Genomic DNA, 21,658 nt, shown 5'->3' on the forward strand with positions numbered 1-21,658 from the left:
AGTTGGTATCATTTTCTTTTGAGTTGTTTTTCTTTCCAGGATGAGTATTCCAGAATCAACCTTACTGTTCCATATTACTGTGGGCATTTTTATTCCCATGATGTTTACCCCTCCACTGAACTACCTTTTCTGGCTGACATTCTTATTTTAGTTGCAGCCTTCTTTACTTTTAAAGATGCTAATTTTGTACTTGTCTTACTTTTTATTCCTTTGTCCATGTCAGTGGGAAACTCTGAAACAGCTTTATCTGTGACAAAATTAATATAAGTAAAACTACAATCATTAGCTTATTATCATTATTGAAACAAATCATGATGAATCACATTCTTATTCATTATTTCAGCAAGAATATTGATCTAACCATTTTAGAGCAACAATTCTAGGCTTCTTCTCGGTACAGATTTTATTTAACACTATAGTCCATTTCTGTTTCTTGAGCTACTGTTTTAGACTGCTGAAGTATAATTTCCAAAAGGGTAAAATTATGCTTCTCAGGCAAATATAAAGTAAACATGGGTCAAAGATTTTATTCAACTCATTAATGATGGAACCAGTAAGATGTTAAGATGAGTTCAAACAGCATTTGAGGAGCTAAGTATTTACAGATAGTTAAATGTGAGAATGTTAGAATACAGTTGAGTTAGATACATAACTGATTAATATCCTATATATTAAGCCATAACCTTTGGGGTTATTTTTTTCACCGGACAGAAATTGTTTGTATCTCTACCTAACAAAAAATCTACAAGTTAACATAAAGTTAGTAAGGCATGAGTCTAACAGAGTACACTTACCTAATTCTTAGCGACCCTGTGTCCCTCCCACATCATATTGAAAGGACCTGTTACATACCTTTTTGCATTTTTTCCAAGTTGTGGAAGATGTTTGAATAAGACCTTCAATCTCTTAGACTCTTAGACTTCCAGTCTCTTAGATTAGAGGCTTTTCTTTGGGTCTGAGGATTGTTCTTGAATAACTGGTAAAGTAAATTCTCTTTTAATAAACTTTGTAAGTTTTGTATTCCAATGTTAGATGACTGCCTAAAAATCTTTAATACTGAGTTTTTGAGGAGTATGAATTGCTTTGGGCATGAAAGAAAGGCAATGGGAAATTTGAAAGGGAAAAAAAGGCAAAGTAATTTGCTGTGGAATAAACTCTGTACGTTTTTATGTTCCCTAGGGTTTTCCAGGAGATATTGGGATTCCTGGACAAAATGGCCCTGAAGGATCAAAGGTAAAAAAAAAAAGAAACAAAAAACTATGATACCTAGAGTTGTCTAATCTCAAATCTCAAAGAATGGGTAAAGATTTTAGGAATATCATATTTCTGGATATTTTTGTCCTGTCTCAGGTGCGTTTAATAAACTTTGTACAGCTTGTTTGAAGAGAATTAAGAAGTTTGCATGTCTGGTTGTTCCTTTGGTGCCCTTTGCTTAGTTAGAGTATGTTATCCAGTCTCCTGGATTCAGGTGTTTGAAAATGATTTTCCTAGTGTGGTATGGACTTAAATGAGGGTGACCGTATTTGCAAAGCACATAAATCACTGAAAAAAAGATTTCTTGGAGCAGATGGAAAAAAACCCCAAAAAACTAAAAAGTTACAGCATACGGTAAATGTTTTCTGATCACTAAAACACTCTAGGGCCCATTGACTATCCACTAGTTAAAATAAAAGAGAGCCTGTGTGTCCTGGAAGTTATACATAGCACAAAATACCTGAAGAAACCTAAGAATTATTAACTTTCTTTACTGTTGTTGTGTATATATACTAGAAATTATCTATAGCAAAGTTTTAAATACCAGACTTGGCCAAGCAACTGACATAGAATGAGCATTGGCCAAGCAACTGACATAGAATGAGCATTGTAAGCAAATAGAGCATTGTGAATAAAGACATGGAAGGATGAAATGGGCTGAAGTTTGGAGAATTGGCAGGTTATGAAGTATAGCTGCTTTGGAAGGTTATCATTATGAGTAGAGCGGAAATGATAGGAGATGAAGCTGGAAAGAATATTAATAATAGCTATATTTGTTAGGTCACTACGGTGTCAAGTACTATAGTAAATGTTTTACAGACGTCTCATTTAATCTTCACAACAGCATTGTGAGATAGATATTATCCCCGTTCTACAGATGGTTAGGTCATTCCCTCACAGTCACGTAACCGTCAAGTGATGTAGCCGGGATTTTAACCCAGATATTATTTCAAAGTCTTACCTCTTAACCACTTAGCTTTGGGATTAAATTGTGGAGAACGTTCAACACCATGCTGCAGAATTTCTACTTTATCCGTGGGCATCATGAAGTAATCAAAGATATTTCAGTAGTAAAGTGTCCTAGGTGATTTATGTTTTAAAAATATACTTATAATCAGTATGTAGGATAGTTTAAATAGAGAAATTGAAGCCAAGGAGAAGAGCTGGAAAAAGCTAGAAAAGAAATTATGAAGATCTGAAACAGGACATTCATTCAATCAGCAAATATTTATTGGCTGCCTCATGTGACAGCCATTGTATTAGACCCTAGGGCTACAAAGATGAAAAGTCCTGATCCCTACTTTCAAGAAACCTACAATCTAGAGAAAGATATGCAGGAAAACCTTTATAATAACCATATGGATAATATATAATATGTAATACTGTGCAAGCATTGGTTAGGGGACTCAGATGACAGTTTGTAGAGAAGGTAGCACTTGAGCTGACATGATGAATGAGTAGGAGTTTGCAAACAGACAAGTGGGTTGTATGGCATTCAGGAAAAGGAAATTGTGAGAGGATGGAGGTGCAATATTTGGGACATATTTGTACTACAAGTTATTTGTTGTTTATGTGAAATTCAAATTTAACTGGGCATCCTGTATTTTATCTGGCAACCCTACTGGCCACCTACAAACTTTCCCTGTATCCAGCGATGTTTCTTCTTTCCTTTATGTCTGCAGAGAGGTAGAATTCCTCCTCCTCCTTGGTATTCAAGTTCCACGTATGTTTTGCATCGGACTCTTCTCTTGACTCCTGAATGACCTCATGCCATCAATTATCACCTTTACCCTGATCTTTCCTTTGACTCAGAATTTCCCCTCTTTGCCGTTAAAACCATTCTCACTGCCAATTTGTAGTTTAGGTCCTTTTTATTTTTCACCAGGATTAGTGTAATGTTCCTCCAATTCTTCCTGCCTCTGGTGTGACATTTCAAATCTACTTCAAAGCTGCTGATGGAATAATCTTTGTGAAGTATAGATCACGTCACGTCACTCTTGTGCTTAAATTCTTCAGTTATCTCCACAGCTTCCAGGTTAAGGCTTGTTCTTCTTTACTTTTTACACAAGGCTCTTTATGACCTACCCTCTCTCTCTAACTCTGTAGTCATATAGTCACATCTACCATCACTCTTCCAAAAGCATTACTCCAGCCAAACTATTTACAATACCAGACCATGCCATGCCTGTTTAAATCTAACAGCTTCCTGTGTGCTGTTCCTTTTGTCTGGATATCTCTCTACCTTTCTATGCCCTTGTTCATCTACCTAACACCTACACCTTACATACCACGTTGTCCAGCAAGCTTTCCCTGTTCTTCCCAAATGTAATTGAGATATCCTTTCTCTGTAGTCCCTAAAAAAAAACTATCAAGCACTTATCTTATATAACTACTGATCTACTTATCTCTCTCTTAGACTGTAAGTTTTTTGAGAGAAGAGAGTGATTTTATATACATCACAATAACCATAATAATATCCATAGCACATAATAAAAAAGCAATAGATTTTGGCTGAATGGATGATTGATTGAATGATTGTATTTCAAAGCTGTTTTGGAACTAGAAACAATGCAACTTGGTAACTGATTAAATGAAAGTGATGGGAGAAAGAGAAGTCAAAGATAAAACTGAGACTATACTTTGGGTTACTGATGTCATTGACTTAAATAGGGAACTCAGGAGGAGGAGCAGGTTTGGAGGATGGGGAAGGGAAGAAGTTGGATTCTACGTGTATTTAGTTTGAGGTACCTGGTTGACCTCAGGGTAGAAATAATCAATATCTAATAGTAAAGCAAGGCCAAAAGTAGAAATAGTACTATGAATGGATGTTGAAAAGGAGAGAAAGAGAGACAGACTATAGAGAATGGAGTTGAGAATTTCTCATGTCCAGTTTAGCCCTTCACCTACTGTATGCTTAGGAACTTGAACTTGATGCATATATAAACACATTCATTTATCCATTCATTCACTTAGGATTTATTGTTTCTTTTGTGTGTTAGGCCAAGTGCTAAATGTGGGTTTGTAAAGATTTCTAAACTATGGTCCCTCCCCTGGATTAGGTTACAGTTTAGCGAGAGATACCGAAAAAATCATCACAAAATGTAAGGAGTGCTGTATAAAAGAGCTGGTGAAGTGCTAGGAGAGCCTGGAGGATTGAACAACAGATTCTGCCTGAGGGAACTGGGAATTACTTCAAGGGGAAGTGATCATTGAATTTAATGTTTTTAAGTATGCGTATCATAGTGGATGAAGAACCAGATAGCTTTCTAAATTCTTTTCAATTTGGAAATTTTGTTTCTCTTGAAGTTTTGGCAAAAAAAAAGTCAGAGAACTGAAGAAAACCAGCTGATCTCTTGTATGTTATTGCAATAGTGATCTTTAAAACTTCCTTCTCATTACTTACTTCTTTTTTGTCTTAGAATTGTGATTTTTAAAAGTGGGACAAAAGACCAGAAAGCCAGACATTTTAATAGATACCAATGGTTGAATTTCCAGTGGGTAATAATTTCTTTGTGGATTACTTTATCTAAATTTATTCCATAAACACGAGCTTGTACCCTCATCAGTACCAACATGATGGTACTGATTGACTTTGTACACATCACTGAATTTTAAAATAATATCTTAGAAGAGATAATTTTATTAAAAGAACCAGAAAATTCTTCAAGGAACAGCAGTACAATTTTATGTTTTTATCTCTCTTCTAGGTCCTTCCTATTTGCCTTGAGATTGTTTCTAGAAACAAGAAAAAAACAGAGTCAAACATACTGACCCTTTTAGCATGTTGTGTTTTTTTAGTTGTGTACACTATATCATGGAAGCATCTTAAAACTTCCTTTATTTCCATATACGTGTCTTCTTTGAAAAGTGGAGACAATACGAATTACTACAGCTCTGTTGAGGCTATACGAAGTGGTCATCAAGAAAATCATGTGCACTCGAAGTACTTGGTTATCCTGTTTGCAAACAAACTGGGTTCTTTCCAGAGCAATTTGGCACAGCTCTAAAGACTTTTATTTTCTCTTCATTTTCTGCCAGTTGACTAACAACCTCAAACTAAGATTGGAAGCTTGTGTTAATTATGGTTCTGTTGATTGTGGGATTGTGTGTGTGTGTATATGTATATATAAATACAAAACATACTTCAGCAAGCCTTCTTGAGAGCTACCCAATTTGGCAGTCTGCTTTCAAGCATCCCATAACATTAGCAAAACCACATCCTTTTCTGCTTAATGCAGAAAGTGAGTACCCCATAAATATTCTCTCTTCTTTGTAAACAGAGGAATAATTTATTTGTTGCCATATGATTTGTGTTGTTACTTTGGCTATGGATTTAAGGATGGTAAAACAGGCTGTTATTGCCTGTTGTATATCATCCCTGATAAATTTTTAGAGAGAAACTACCATTTGTGAAGTTGTGTTATAGAATATATGGAAATAACTTTTGTACTGAATTATTAAAATATGTCATGTGTTTATCTGAATAGAGGTGAGCTATCTTGGTAAGAGGAAAATGCATAACTCTAAATAGAGCTCCGAGATCACCTCACCCCACCCCTGAAGATTCACGTTGCATAAGCTAGATCAAGATTTTATACACAGATTTCTTATATTAATCATTTTATTTTCCAGGCAGCATTTAGTCAGCTGAGAAATATTTGTTGAGTTTGTACAATAAGCAATGTAGTGTATTAAGTAGTTACTTGAAAACAAGATTAAAACATGGTCTTTTATCTTCTAGGAATTTGTAATCCTCTGGAAATTTTAGATTTCCAGAAAAGTTAAAAAGCGTAACTAGGCAGCATATGATAAGTGAATAATAAGGAGCTCAGAGGAGAGAATAACTTATGTGGCCATTTTCTGAAAGACTTCATAGAGATATTAAGATTTAAGTAGGATGGGTTAGATTTGGCCAAGTAAAGTCAAGGGCTGAGAAATTCTATACAACAAGTACAAAATGAACACAAGAATAGAGGTTGGGAGTAAACCTACATAACTTTAAAAAAAAAAAAGTTAGGAGGCAGATTGTGACAGATCTTAAATATAAAGTTGAGAAGTTCGAATGCTAGTAAGCCCAATGGAAGGTTTTTTTTTATTGTGGTAAAAACATAACGTAAAATCTATTTTCAACAAATTTTTAAGTTTACAGTACAGTATTGTAAACTACGTGCATATTGTCATACAGCATGTCTCTAGACTGTTTTCATCTTGCATGACTGACACTCTATACCCACTGAACAGCAACTTCCTGTTTCCACCTACCCCAACCCCTGGCAACCACTGTTCCACTTTCTGCTTCTATGAGTATTGACTACTTAGATGTATCATAAAAGTAGAATCATGCATTATTTGTCCTTCTGTGACTGGCTTATTTCACTTAGCATAAGGTCTTCAAGGGTTATTCATGTTGTAGTATATGTCAGGCCTTCTTTTTTAAGGCTGAATAATAAACCATTGTGCAGTAGTTCAAAAATCCACATTTTCTTTATCCATTCATCCACTGATGGACATTTAGGTTGTCCATCTATAGGCTATTGTGAATAATGCTGCAGTGAACATGGGAGTGCAGATGTCTTTTTGAGATCTGGTTTTCAGTTCTTTTGGATAAATACTCAGAAGTGGGATGGCTGGATCATATGGTGGTTCTATTTTTAATTTTTGGAGGAACCTCCATATTGATTTCCATAGTGGCCGCATCATTTTATATTCCCACCAACAGTGCATAGGGTTCCAATTTATCTACATCCTTGCCAACATCTGTTATTTTCTGTTTGCTTGTTTGTTTTGTATGCTTTTTGGTAAGGCAGATTGGCCCTGAGCTGACATCTGTTGCCAATCTTTCTCTTTCTTTTTTTTTCCTCCAGTACATAGCTGTATATCCTAGTTATAGGTCACTCTAGTTCTTCTATGTGGGATGCTGCCACAGCATGGCTTGATGAGCAGTGTGTAGGTCTGTGCCCAGGATCTGAACCATTGAACCCCAGGCCATCAAAGGGAAGTGCATAAACTTAACCTCTCAGCCATAGGGCCAGCTCCTCTTTGTTTTCAGTAGCCATTTTAATACGTGTGAGGTGATATCTCATTGTGGCTTTGATTTGCACTTCCTTGGTGATTAATGATGTTGAGCATTTTTACATATACCTGTTGACCATTTGTATGTTTTATTTAGAGAAATGTCCATTCAAGTCCTTTGCTCATTTTAATTAAGCTATTTGGTTTTTGCTGTTGGGTTGTAGAGTTCCTTATATATTTTAGATGTTAACCCTTATCAGATTTATGGTTTGCAAAGATTTTCTCCCATTCCATGGGTTGTCTTTTCACACTGTTGATTGTTTTCCTTACTGTGAAGAAGTACTTACTAGTCTATTTTTGCTTTTGTTGCCTTTGATTTTGTCTCAAATCCAAAAAATCATGACCAAGACTGATGTCAAGGAGCTTTCTGCCTGTGTTTTCTTCTAGGAGTTTTATGGTTTCAAGTCTAATATTTAAGTTTTTAATCCATTTTGAGTTGATTTATGTCTATGTTGTAGGATAAGGGTCCAATTTCATTCTTTCACATGTGAATATCCAGCTTTCCTTACGCCATTTGTTGAAGAGACTGTCTTTTCCTCATTGTGTAGTATTGGCCCCCTTGTCAAAGACCATTTGAGCATATACACATGGGTTTATTTCTTGGCTCTCTATTCTGTTCCTTTGGTCTATGTCTGTCTTTATGCCAGTACCAAACTATTTTGATTATTGTACCTTTGTAATATGTTTTGAAGTCAGGAAATGTGAGGCTTCCTGCTTTGTTCTTCTTTCTCAAGATTGTTTTGTCTATTCAGGGTTCTTTGTGGTTCCATACGAATTTTAGGATTGTTTTTTCTGTACCTGCAAAAAATGCCTTTAAGATCTTTCTAGGGATTGCACTGAATCTGTAGATTGCTTTGGGTAGTATGGACATTTTAACAATATTCAATCTTTCAATCCATGAACACGGGATGTCTTTCCATTGTTTGAGTCTTCTTTAATTTCTGTCAGCAATCTTTTGTAGTTCAGTGTACAAGGCTTTCATCTCCTTAGTTAAGTTTACTCCTAAGTATTTTATTCTTTTTGATGCTTTGATAAATGGGATTGTTTTCTTAATTTCCTTTTCAAATTGTTTGTTGTTAATGTACAGAAAAACAAGTGATTTTTTAATGTCAATTTTATATCCTACAACTTTGCTGAATTCATTTTAGTTTTAACAGATTTTGTGGAATCTTTAGGATTTTCCACACACAAAACCATGTCATCTGCAAACAGAGATTTTACTTTTTCCTTTGGGTGTCTTTTTTTCTTTTTTCTCCTAATTGCTCCAACTAAGAATTCAATAGAAGTGGTGAGAGTGCGCATCCTTACCTTAATCCTAATCTTAGAGGAAAGCTTTCAATTTTTCACTGTTGAGTGTGATATTAACGGTGGGCTTTTCGTGTATGGCCTTTATTATGCTAAGGCATTTTCCTTCAGTTTTTGGTTTGTTGAGTGTTTTTATCATGAAAGGGTGTTAAATTTTCTCAGCTGCTTTTTCTGCATCTATTTAGATGATCATGTTATTTTTATTCTTCATTCTGTTAACGTGCTGTATCACATTGATTGATTTTTACATGTTAAACAATCCTTGCATCCCTGGGATAAATCCCATTTGGTTATGACATATGATCCTTTAATGTGCTGTTGAATTCATTTTGCTAGCATTATTTTGAGGATTTCTGCATCTGTATTCATCAGAGATATTGGCCTGTAATTTTCTTTTCTTGTAGTGTCTTTGTCTGCCTTTGGTCTCATAAAATGAGTTTGGAAGTGTTCCCTCCTCTTCAATATTTTGGAAGAGTTTGAGAAGGATTTGCATTAATCCTTATTTAAATGTTTGGTAGAATTCTCCAGTGAAGGCATCTGGTCCTAGGCTTTTCTTGGTTAAGGGGGTTTTTGATTACTGATTCAATCTCCTTACTGGTTATAGATCTGTTTAGATTTTGTATTTCTTCATGATTCAGTTTTGGTAGGTTGTATGTTTCTAGGAATTTTATCTATTTCTTTTAAGTTATCAATTTTGTTGGTGTATAACTGTTTGTATTGTCTCTTCTGATCCTTTTTGTTTCTGTTGTATTAACTCTAATGTGCTGTCTTTCGTTTCTGATTTTATTTATTGGAATCTTGTCTCTTTTTGTCTTAGTCGAGCTAAAGGTTTGTCAATTTTGTTGATCTTTTCACAAAACCAAATCTTAGTTTTGTTGATATTTTCTTTAGGTTTTCTATTCTCTATTCATTTATTTCTGCTCTAGTCTTTATTATTTCCTTCCTTCTCTTAACTTTAGGCTTAATTTGTTCTTCTTTTTCTAGTTCCTTGAGGTGTATTTAGGTGGTTTCTGTGAGATTTCTTCTTTTTTTTCTTGGTGAGGAAGATCCGCTCTGAGTTAATATCTGTTGCCAATCTTCCTCTTTTTGCTTGAGGAAGATTGTCACTGAGCTGACACCTGTGCCAGTCTTCCTCTATTTTGTATGTGGGACACTGCCACAGTATGGCTTGATGAGTGATGTGTGGGTCCGCATGTGAGATCCAAACCCACAAACCCTGGACCACTGAAGCAGAGCATGTGAACTTAACCACTACCCCACCAGGCCAGGCCCCTTTCTTCTTTATTATTTTAAGATTTTTTTATTCTTTCCTTTTTCTCCCCAAAGCTCCTGGTATATAGTTATAGTTTTTTTGGGGTTTTTTTTAGTTGTGGGTCCTTCTAGTTGTGGCATGTGGGATGCTGCCTCAGCATGGCCCAATGAGTGGTGCCATGTCCGCACCCAGGATCTGAACCAGCGAAACCCCAGGCCACCAAAGCAGAGCGCACAAAGTTAACCACTCAGCCACGGGGCCGGCCCCTCCTTTCTTCTTTTTTAATGTAAGTGTTTGCCACTATAAAATTCCCTCTTAGTACTGCTTTTGCTGCATCCCATAAATTTTGGTATATTGTGTTTTTGTTTTTTTTGTCTTCCAAGATATTTTCTAATTTCCCTTTGGATTTCTTCTTTGATCCATTGGTTCTTCAAAAGTGCATTGTTTAATTTCCATCTATTGGTGAATTTTTTAGTTTCCCTGCTGTTATTGATTTCTGGCTTCATTCCATTAAGGTCAGAAAAGATGGTTGGTATAATTTCAATTTTATTATATTTGCTAAGACTTGTTTTGTGACCTAATATGTGATCTATGCTGGAAAACGTTCTGTATGCACTTGAAAAGAATGTGTATCCTGCTGCTTTGAGTGGAATGTTCTGTATACGTCTGTTAGGTCCATTTGGTCTGTAGTGTTATTTAAGTCCTCTGTTTCCTTATTGGGCTTCTGTCTGGTCGTCCTATCCATTATTGGAAGTACAGTATTGGAATCTTTTGCATTTATTGTGTTGGTGTCTATCTCTCCCTTCAATTCTATCAATATTTGCTGCATTATTTGGGTACTCTGATATTGGGTGCATATTTATTTATAATTGTTATAACTTCTTGGTGAATTGACTCTTTTATCACGAGTTAATGTCTTTGTCTCTTGTGACAGCTTTCGACTTAACATCTATCTTTTCTAATATAGGTATGGCCATGTCTACTCTCTTTTGGATATCATTTGCATGGAATATCTTTTTCATCCTTTCACTTTCATCCTATGTGTGCCCTTAAATCTAAAGTGAGTCTCTTGTAGATAGCGTATAGTTGGATCTTTTTTTATCCATTCAGCCACTCTACATCTTTTGATTGCAGGCTTTAATCTATTTACATTTAAAGTGATTGCTAATAAGGAAGGACTTATTATTGCCATTTTGTTAATTGTAATCATTTTCTGTCTTGTAGCTATTTTGACCCTCTTTTCTTCTCTTACTGTCTTCCTTGTGTTTTGTTGATTTTTTTGTAACTTGCTTTAATTCCTTTCTCATTTTCTTTCGTGTATCTTTTATAGATATTTTATTTGTGGTTACCATGTGGCTTACATAAAATATCTTATAGCAATCTATTTTAAGCTGATAACAACTTAACTTTAGTAGCATAAAAAAGGTCTACTCTTTTACTCTATGGAAGATTTTGAGAGGAGTGAGATGATGAAAGAGGTGTTTTAGGAAGAATAATAATAGTAAATTATACGTATGAATGTGGTAAATGTATAGGGCAGATAAGTGAACTGTCAGTTCAGAGACTGTTGCAAACACTAATCAATGTGTGCTACACGAGGAGAAGGAAACTAATATTTATTGAGTCTCTGTTGTATTCCAAGCACCATTTTATTTATCACAACAACCTTATGGTGCTGATGGTAACATGATTCTATGGATAATGGAACTCAGGTCATATCTCTAGTAAGCTTCAAAGCTAGAATTCAAATCCAGACTCGATTTTAGATTCTGTTCATTTTAAATTTAAAAACAATTGTGTTTAACATATGATAAATATGAAATATGTGCAGTGCAAACAACAATAATAAAACAAACCCTATTAATGTTAAGAAGTAGATCATTGGAAGCCTGGCGTGTGTCCCTCACTAATGATATCTCTCTCTTCCCTTCTTGCTTTTGCAAGTAACCACTCTCTTGTTTTTGCCATACTTTTATCATCTATGTATATACCCTTATAATATTTGTTGTTTTACTTGTTTTGGAAATTCATGTAAATGGAATCATACTAGACATATTCTTCTGTGACTTGCTCCTTGACTCAATCTTGTCCTTTCAACTTGTTCTATGTTGATGTGTCTAATTATACCTTGTTCATTTTCACTGCTGTATAGTAATCCACTGTATAGATATACTATAATTTTTTAACACTATTGATAGTCGTTTATGGACTTTCTTGTGGTTAGTTTTCACAAATCTTCCACGTGTGCTTGTAAAGACTCTGTAAACTCTAATTTAGTGATTCAGTGTTCTGCGTATGGCCAGTAAATCAAGTTTGTTAATTTTGCTTTCTAAGTCTTCTCTATTCCTACAATTTTTATCTGCTTGACCTACTAATTTCTGAGAGAGATGTGTTAAAATGTCCCTCTCTAATAGTAAATTTCTCAATTTATCTTTATTTATCTATCAGTTTTTACTTTATAAATGTCAAATTTATGTAATTAGATGCGTAAAAATTTAGAGTTTTTATCCCTTCCTGATGAACCTAGCCTTTTATCATTATTTAGTGACCCTTTTAACTCTAATAATCTGTTTTATCTTAAAGTCAATTAGATCTAACATTAACATAATTACTTCAGCTATTTTGGGGTGGGTAAATCCCTTGCATATTTTTTTTTTCCATTTTTTGGACTTTAAATTTTCCTGTATTTTTATTCTAGGTGTGTTTTTGTAAATAGCATATGAATGGGGTTTTCTTTTCTTAATTCAGCTTTTATTATTTCCTTAAGATTATAAATTGGTCTTAGACGATGAAGGAAAAAGGAACCCAGGTTTGTCTGCTTCCCTTTTGGTTCTTGGTCAGGGATGCCACTCTGCAGGGTAAACAGCTGCCGTGAGAGCCTAAGGGAACCGAGTTCTCTGTGCTCACTCAGCCCTCTCTGCTGGCTACACCCTGGATATGGAGCTGAGCCAGTTTCTTACACTTACACTTTAACCTGAAACTTTGTGTTCATCAGTGTCTTCTGAGCCCCAGGTATTGTTTATAAGTTTTTGGTGTATGCTTAATTTTAGCTGTAAGTCCTTATTAGCTTATCAAAACTCAATACAAAATTATTTGCCTACATTAAAAATTTTCTGACCCTCCCAGAAAACATTTTGCTGCTTTATCTAAGTTCCTATTTACATTCTCTTATACTTTTAGTTCTACTAGAACTCTTATTTACTAATTTTTATTTTAAAGTGTCATCATCCATAATAAATTATGAATTGATTGAGAACAGGGACTGTGTCTTACTTGTATTTGTATACTCAGGGCCTAACGTTGTGTTGTTTATTGAAGCTTACACATAGTAGAAAATAAAATGTTGGATGAGAAACTGAAGTGACAAATGAATTAATTAAACATTAGCTGTCCTGTGGTGGAATTTAAATATCACAGCATTCTGATGCCTTACCTTCAGTTATCTAAACATTTAAAACCTATCATTTAGAGAGCTGGAAGAGTATTTTCGACATTAAAAAGAGTTAGAAATCATTGTAGCAATCAATATTCTTTCAGTTGTAAGTAATAAAAACACAACTCAGAGGCTGGCCCAGTGGTGTAGTGGTTAAGTTCACGTGCTCCCCTTTGACAGCCTGGAGTTTGCAGGTTTGGATCCCGGGCACAGACCTAGCACCACTCGTCAAGCCACACTGTGGTGGCATCCCACATAAAGCAGAAGAAGATTGACACAGATGTTAGCTCAGCAACAATCTTCCTCAAGTGAAAAGGGGAAGATTGGCAACATATGTTGCCTCGGAGCCAATCTTCCTCACCAAAAAACAAACAAACAAACAAACAAAACCCTTAAACATGATTATATAAATATGAGAAAAGTTTAGGAATTCAAACACAACAGAATCCAAGACCCCAAACAATGTTAGAACCCAGTCACTCCTACTCTCTCCATTTTGTTAATTCGTTCATCTCATTCTCAGGCTCTCTCCCCTTCATGGTTTTCTGCTGTTTAGGTTTACATCATCCTTAATGCTATTCTGTTTTCTCAATTGTTCCACTGTAGTTTGAAATTTGCTTAGGTAGACTGACTTGGATTCTTGGCTCGTTACTGAACCAGTTACTGTTTCTAGGGTGTAGAATATGCTAACTGACTTAGGTCCATGTCACATGTCCACCCTTAAATTTAGTCACTGGTAGAGTCACCTCCCCTCAAATCACATGGACTAAGAGTGAAGAAAGAGTGTTTACCTGAGGAAAATTAGGATGCTTTTGCCTGAAAAAAGATGAACATATTTTGGACTTGCGTAAAACAACATATGCCCATTTCAATAATCTAATCCGTCTCTTCCCACTAAAAATAAGAAAGCTGAGCAAAAATGTTAAGTTATTGCCTAAAGCAATGCAGTTTCTTGAGTGGTGCTGTGTACATAATAAACCTGTGATAATATATTACTGACTTTTAAACTGACCGAGTTTTTTATTTTTTGGTTTTGTTAGAACAAAGCAATGAGAGAGCAAGATATAACATGAAGGAAGGATTGTCATGCAGTTTGTCACTCCACTGCATTCCAAAAGTAAAGTTCAAAGTCATCTGGGTAGTTTTGCTATTTGGCATAGTTATTTACCATGGTTAAAAATTAGATAAAATTAAAACCAATAATGCAAAAGGTAGTTCTTAAAAGAGATTTACTTAACACTTTGCTGGCACATTGCATAGTTGGGAGAACAGAACTGAGGAACAAAAGTGTTGCCATCTTGAGTAGATATTGTAGGGTATTTTCTGAAATAGGAAGATTTCTTTTAGTTACTTCCATGAATTTTTGTTCAGTGAGCATGTAATTTTTAACAACATGCCGTTTAACAAGAGACTTCTCTTAATCTCGAAATTCTTAATCATGTTCAGATTGGTACTTTCTTCTGAAAATTGCCCTCTCTTTTTACCTGCTTGTACCAAGAAGGGAAATAAGTTGAAGAACATTTAGTACAACTGACGTGTTCCCGACCACGCTAGTCTCTGAAGAGAGGGTATAACTCTATGTATGCCCTCCATCTGTTTGCAGATTGGTGGACGCTCTATTATGTATTTATTGTACTGTTATCAGATTAACAACTGAACTCATTGCTTTAAATTTAGAAGTACTTTTTCTGAAAAAGTGTCTTGTTGAAGAGTAACATACTGAGCAGGTTATTTGAACACTAACACCCTGTTTAAAGATAAGTTTATCCTGTTTCCCAGCTTTTGGATGCCCTGTAGTTTTTTGCTCGCCTACCCACCCACCCTATTTTGATAACTTCCTAATGGGAAATGAATGGTACCAAGTAGTATTGCCCATGTCCAGATTAATGCCGACTGAAACAATGTTAATTGAGCTGAAGTTTTTACCATACATGCTTGTGTTGCTTTTGTAGGGCCTCCTTGGACATAGAGGGCCTCCTGGTCCTCCCGGTCTCAAAGGAACTCAGGTATGAAGGAAATCAATATCCAGTCAGCAATTTTTTTCGTTCAAATTTTCCCTTTTTATTTTTTGTGGGAATTTAGTTTTTGCTTAAAGAAAATACTGCCTTAGTGTGGACAGTTCTTTCCATAGAGGGTTTCAAATTACCATTTCCTGCTGACAGTTGTGGAATGGGATTTGGAATCATTTTGCAGTGTTCTGAATGCTTTTGGAGATTTTGATCAGTGGTCTCCATGGAATGAGGGACCTGAGCCTAGAATCTTCATCAGATGCACTAGAATTTGTATTTACTATTTGTGTCTACTTTATATTTATGACCCAATAAATTATATTTTAATTGAATTGTGAATTGAGCAAAACGTTCATTAATCAAATAAATAGAATGAAATATGTGATTCTAGAGAGGTCTGTATATGTTGTTCAGATGTGGTAACATCAACCTTTAAAGGTGAAAAACAGCATATTTAGAAAATATGTCAATAAATAGAGTAAAAATATTACTTTTAAATTTTCTTAAAGAATGATGTATAAAAATTCTTTATTTTTTCTACTTTCTACTATTCTCTTATCCATCCATACAGTTTTGATCCTTAGAAGAATGCACAAGATTTCATATTTTATAAACAATATCACTGATTTGATACCAAGAATATTGGACTTGTAAATTAGTCAAGAAACTCTAGACATTAAGCCCCGTTTGGGTAGGATCTGATATACTTTTGTATCTCTAAGGCTTAAGACAGAACTAAGACTCAAAAACATATTTGTTGAGGGAATGAAGTATCAGAATCTCCCAAGAGCAAACATGCTCTGTACCAGTAATTGTTTAATATATCAATGTGTTTTGATTTCCATCTATCAAGAACTTTATTGAGTTCCTCTCTGTGTCAGAGATATATTAAGCCCAAGAAGGTAAAGGTTATCCTTAATTCATGGTCTCGGTGATTCCTAATCCTGATTGTGTGATACCCTAGTCACTTTCACTCTTATTCACTTTCAATTGTCTGTATGTAATCTGTATCATCTACCAATTTTAAAATACCCAATAGTACATGTCCTCCTTACAGTAGATGTGGGGTTGTCACACAAAAAAGTAAAATATCATGGGGTGACACAGTTCTAAATACAAGAAAATCACAGAATTATTTTCATCTTATCTCAGAATGAGCTTCAGATTTCAGAATAAATAGAGAGCATAAGGGTTTACAATTTTAAATACTTATTTCAGGCCATGATATGTTCTGATATTTTCTTTTAAGGGAGAAGAAGGACCAATTGGACCCTTTGGAGAGCTGGGGCCAAGAGTAGGTATCATATAAATAATTTTTAAAAACTGCTTCCTTAATAAAACTACTGTTCTGTAAATGTTTTTTAATAGCACCAAATTTTAAGTTATAGCAAAAGACAAAAATTAAAACAAACTATATAGGCCGGCCCCATGGCACAGTGGTTAAAGTTTGGCACTCTCTGCTTTGGTGGCCTGGGTTCGTGGGTTCAGATCCCAGGCATGGACCTACAGCACTCGTCAGCCACACTAGGCAGTGAGCCACGTATAAAGTAGAGGGAGATTGGCACAGATGTTAGCTCAGGGCTAATCTTCCTCAGCAAAAAAACCAAAACCAGAAACAAGAACAAACTATAGCCATACAATCCCTTCAGATAAAATAGGCCTATAACTGGAATTTTCTAGGGATATTTTAAATGATATTATGCTTACTAATTTACTTGTTCCTTCAGTAGTCTTATGGTTTTAGTAATTTGTGCAAATTATTTATAAAGTTTCTCAAAATGTAATAGGAAGCTAAATACCTTAGCCATTTTAGTAAAATTCTGGGAATTTCTGTTTCTAAGTGTGTCAGTAAAATTATGGGAAGCTAATAAGATGTATTTTCTGCCAAATACAAAATTCTGCCAAATTTTGTCTTCAGATAATATTCTGTGGTAATATGTGAATTACTTGTTTTCAAATCTTGAAAATGAATTATTTAAGAATTTGGGTATACGTGCCCAAAAGTTTACATTATCATGAAGTAATGAAGGTGTGTGCATCACATTCATTTTAAGAAACATTATTAGAGTCACATGAAATACATTTCATTCTTTTTTCTTGAGGCCATCATAACATACAGGTTCTTAAAACATTTTTACATTTAAGGAGACAATAATTCTTTCTTTCGCACCTCTACCTCATAGCGCATATACTGCTACTATCCCATTGAAAGAGAAAGAAGAATTTTTATTTCATTTTTTGTGAGGTGAGTTATATAACAGAAACACTATTGTTATACGAGCCCAGTATAATTGATCTTATTTAAAATTTACTTTTCTAGAAAACAGGAGAACCACGTTCATTTCTTGCCTACTCAGTCTTAACATTTGTTATTATTGCTGCCACTATTGGTTGAAGATCAATTTAGGGCTAGTATTGCTGTTAGTATGTCACATGAATCATCTCTAATCCTGAAAATAACCCTGCAAGATATTGTCCATATTTTTTAGGCATAAAAATAAGGCTTTAATATTATGTGCTCAAGCATAACATGCTCAACATAAACCTAGTCTGACAGAACTTAAACAGGACCAGAAATGATGACTCCAGTACTTATGCTCTGAATTGCTTGATTTCAAAGAGGTTATGAATGTGCTGATATCAGATTCCAGTGAGATTCTTTCCATAATGTAGATATGATGTATAATAATTTCTAATATACTGCAGTTCCTGAGGAATATTGCATTATTAAAGATGAAAGAAATATTCTTACTAAGGCTTTTTCCAACAGTGTGAATAAAACGTATTATTAAAATTTTTTGTAATTATAGACAAATCTAATAATTTAGGCAACTGTATTTCTTCTATATGTGCAAATTGATTAGGAGCAACTGACATTTAATAATAATGGGATGATTTTTTATTCTTTGTTGTTCTTGGTAGGAAACCACTAGATAATTTCAAGCAAGATAGAGGGAAAAATTAGAACAACTTTTTGGGTGAAAGTCCTAAATATAATTTTAAGTTGCTGCAGTTTTTATATGTAGTCAAAACAGAATGAGAAATAGAGGGTTGTTTCGTTTTATTTTGTTTTAAGAAAGGAAAATATGAGAGTATTTGTTAATGGACAGGAATAATAAAATCCAAACCTGTAATGCCTAGTAGATATTATAAATTAGTGTTCTATTTAGCAATCTCTCGCCACACTTGCACTACTCCTAGATATGAATTTGTCACACACATTGGTTGAGGCATATTAATCTCCTTAAGCAAATCTTGTGTAGTGAGGTATAAGTTGTTTGATGTTAGAAACCATGTACTATGGATTAGTCCACCCAATATCCAGGATGTTAACTTTCTCTCCTCCAGTGATCTTATCCTCTACTCTCTTCCACTACTAACTGTTGTGATCCTACCCTTTACCTTGTCATTACCAGTGACAGCAGCCTCTCCTTATGTTCAATTTCAAACTTCTCACTTCCCAGCCATCATCCCCTTTCTTCCTAAGACATTGTCTCTTGTGATGAAATCTAACAGTCCTGGTAGGAATTTCAATCTATTGATCCTACCACCATTCTATTATTCCTTCTCTCCTTCGTGATCTCACATCCCTCCTCAGCATGCTTAAAACATTGTAATTATTGCACATAGTAGACAAACATCATAGGGTAAATGGTTAATGAGTATGATAAAATCCATTTATCAAATAATTTTTGAGTGTTTCATCTCATAGAATAGTCTCAATTTCGTGAATCTTAGGAAACTTTCAAAAATGAGAATGATTAAACATATCTCTTTTTTTCTGTTCTCTTCTAGGGAAAACCAGGTCAAAAGGGGTATGCGGGTGAACCAGGACCAGAAGGCTTAAAGGTAAAGCAGCTGACTTTATTACCATTATAATGTATAATTTGTAAAAAGATAACATTATGGCTCTTATAAAAGTATAAAATGACCATATGTCAAAGGTTTTATTCAACTCATTAATGAGGGAACCAGTAATATGTTAAAACTGCATCAAATAGCATATGAAAAGCTGTTTATCTATATATCTATATCTACATCTATCTATAAATATCTATGGCTATGTCTGTATCTGTATTTTAATAGATATTCAATTTAATAAAGAAATGTTAAAGTTTGTGGTTAGATGCAGGACAATAAACGGTAAATTTTTGGGCTGTCTACTCCACTGGTCAGAAATCTACATGTCAATATAACTCCATTAAAAAAAATTACACACAGACACTCACATATATATATATATATATCTTCACTAAGTCTGGGTCCTGGTCCTTTAGCCAATAGTATACAGTGAGTCTGAATAAGTACATTCCGTGGATGGTCACTGGGTGGCCTTCACCCCTTTATGATGTTGAAAAGATATGTCACCTACTTTTTTGCCTTGTTTCCAAGTTTTGTATGATTTTTGTAACACCAACAAAGTAATGCAGTAGCTTTATATGTATGCACTCAGGTCTGAAAGAAATTAACTCTGAAGAATTGATGATTTATACAGATTTAAAATTTAGTGAAAGATTAAAAAGTATCACAGCGTTATTGCTAAATTTCCTAAAGCTAGAGTTCATCATTTATGTTAAACTCATCATTTTTATAACTCTGGAATCTAAGGAAAAGCCAAACTCTTTTCAAGGTCAATTAATAAAGAAATATGAGGTAAAATATTTTTTAATTTATCAGCATGTCTATCTGTGGCTGCAGTTATCCTGAGGGAATAAGTATACCTGACCCTCAAGTTACATGCAAAAACCCCCAGAAAATCAAAGCACAGTATTGACAAACAGAAGACTTAATTCTCTTTTACTGAGATTAGTCTACATACTGCCAGAGAGCTCTAAAAAATCCATCTATGAGCTACCATCTAGTCAAACTGGTAAGAAACTGAATCTCAGTGATTATTGACATCCTGACTCCTCCCCAGAATCACACCAGCATGTAGGTATCCTCTGTGTTACCCAGGAGATGAGGGAAGTTCTTTAGGGGAAACTGGCACTCCTGGGGGAGCACTTGGGAATTGGTTAAGGACCACCACTTTTCACAGAACCCTAGGATCTCTCTTCTCTCCTCAGGCCTGGGAAAATAGTCTCTCTCTCTCTCTCTCTCTCTCTCCCCCTCTCTCTCCCTCTCTCTCCCTCCCTCCCTCTCTCCTCTCTCTCTCTCTCTCTCTCTCTCTCTCTCTCTCTTCTCTCTCTCTCTCTCTCTCTCTCTCTTTCTCTCTCTCTCTCTCTCTCTTTCTCTCTCTCTTTCTCTCTCGTGGCCCTCAAGGACAGTTCTCCTGTCTTCAGGCTCTGTGAAAACTAAAGCAGGAATGCTGGTAATCTGCAAGCAACTTCTGCTTTCTGCTTGTTAATGCAGACCTCCCCTAAGACTACAAAGCACAGAGTCCATCTCCCTTGTAGGAATTTGAGAGGGCAATTGAGGAAAGAGGAGAAAATATAATAAAATTAATCATCTATATATTATCCCACCACAGATTTTCTATAAAAGCTGTCTAATGAACTGTCAGTTAAAAACTATGATTTACAACCTACTGCAACGCTTTATTCTTTACTGTTTCTCTAAATGCATACAGAAATTGAAAAGAAACTTTGTTTAGTCCTTGAAAGTTTATTTCAAGTTGATTACTCATTATGAATATTAGGTTTCAGTGCTTAAAATCAGCGCTATCCCATAGAGTATATAATATGAACCACAGATGCAAAGCGCAGTAAAAAATTGAAAAGAAACAGGTGAGATTAACTGTAGTAATATATTTTCTTTAACCCAGCATACCAAAATATCATTTCAACATGTAATCAACATTAAAATTATTAATGAGATGTTTTATATTCTTTTTTTGTACAAAGTCATTGAAATCTAGTGTATATTTTATACTTACATCACAGTTCAGTTCAGCCCAGCCAATTTCAAATGCTCAGTAGCCATATGTTATTAGTGGCTGCAATATTGTTCAGTGCAGTTTCACATTTTACTACTACACACTGCAATATAATTATTAATTTTTAGACAGCAATTGGTGATTTAATCATACATAGTCCCGCCTTATTTGTAGTTTTGCTTTCTGTAGTTTGTTACCCGTAGTCAGCCGTGGTCCAAAAATATTAAATGTGAGAGAGAGAGAGAGGCCACAGTCACAGAACTTTCATTATAGTATATTCTTATAATTGGTCGATTTTATTATTAGTTATTGTTGGTACTCTCTTACTGTGCCTAATCTATAAATTAAACTTTATCATAGGTCTGTTTATCTGTATAGGAAAAAACATGGTATATATAGGGCTCAGGACTATCTGCGGTTTCAGGCGTCCATTGGGGGTCTTGGAATGAATCCCCTGC

The 21,658-nt window shown here is 34.9% G+C and overlaps 1 protein-coding gene across 18 annotated transcripts in view; it reads left to right on the forward strand.

Moving 5' to 3' along the window:
* COL24A1 (collagen type XXIV alpha 1 chain) overlaps nucleotides 1-21,658 on the forward strand; it is a 349,220-nt gene that overhangs the window by 135,012 nt on the left and 192,550 nt on the right. For all 18 annotated transcript variants that reach the window (XR_011438845.1, XR_011438846.1, XM_023641737.2 and 15 more), the window contains 4 exons: nucleotides 1,180-1,233; nucleotides 15,269-15,322; nucleotides 16,575-16,619; nucleotides 19,121-19,174. Coding sequence is in view for 16 of the 18 variants with exons in the window: in XM_023641737.2 (XP_023497505.1) it covers nucleotides 1,180-1,233; nucleotides 15,269-15,322; nucleotides 16,575-16,619; nucleotides 19,121-19,174 (207 nt within the window). In the remaining 2 variants the exon portion in view is untranslated. The remainder of the gene's footprint in view (nucleotides 1-1,179; nucleotides 1,234-15,268; nucleotides 15,323-16,574; nucleotides 16,620-19,120; nucleotides 19,175-21,658) is intronic.

Source organism: Equus caballus, chromosome 5 (genome assembly GCF_041296265.1).
Source record: "Equus caballus isolate H_3958 breed thoroughbred chromosome 5, TB-T2T, whole genome shotgun sequence".
NCBI lineage: Eukaryota > Metazoa > Chordata > Mammalia > Perissodactyla > Equidae > Equus > Equus caballus.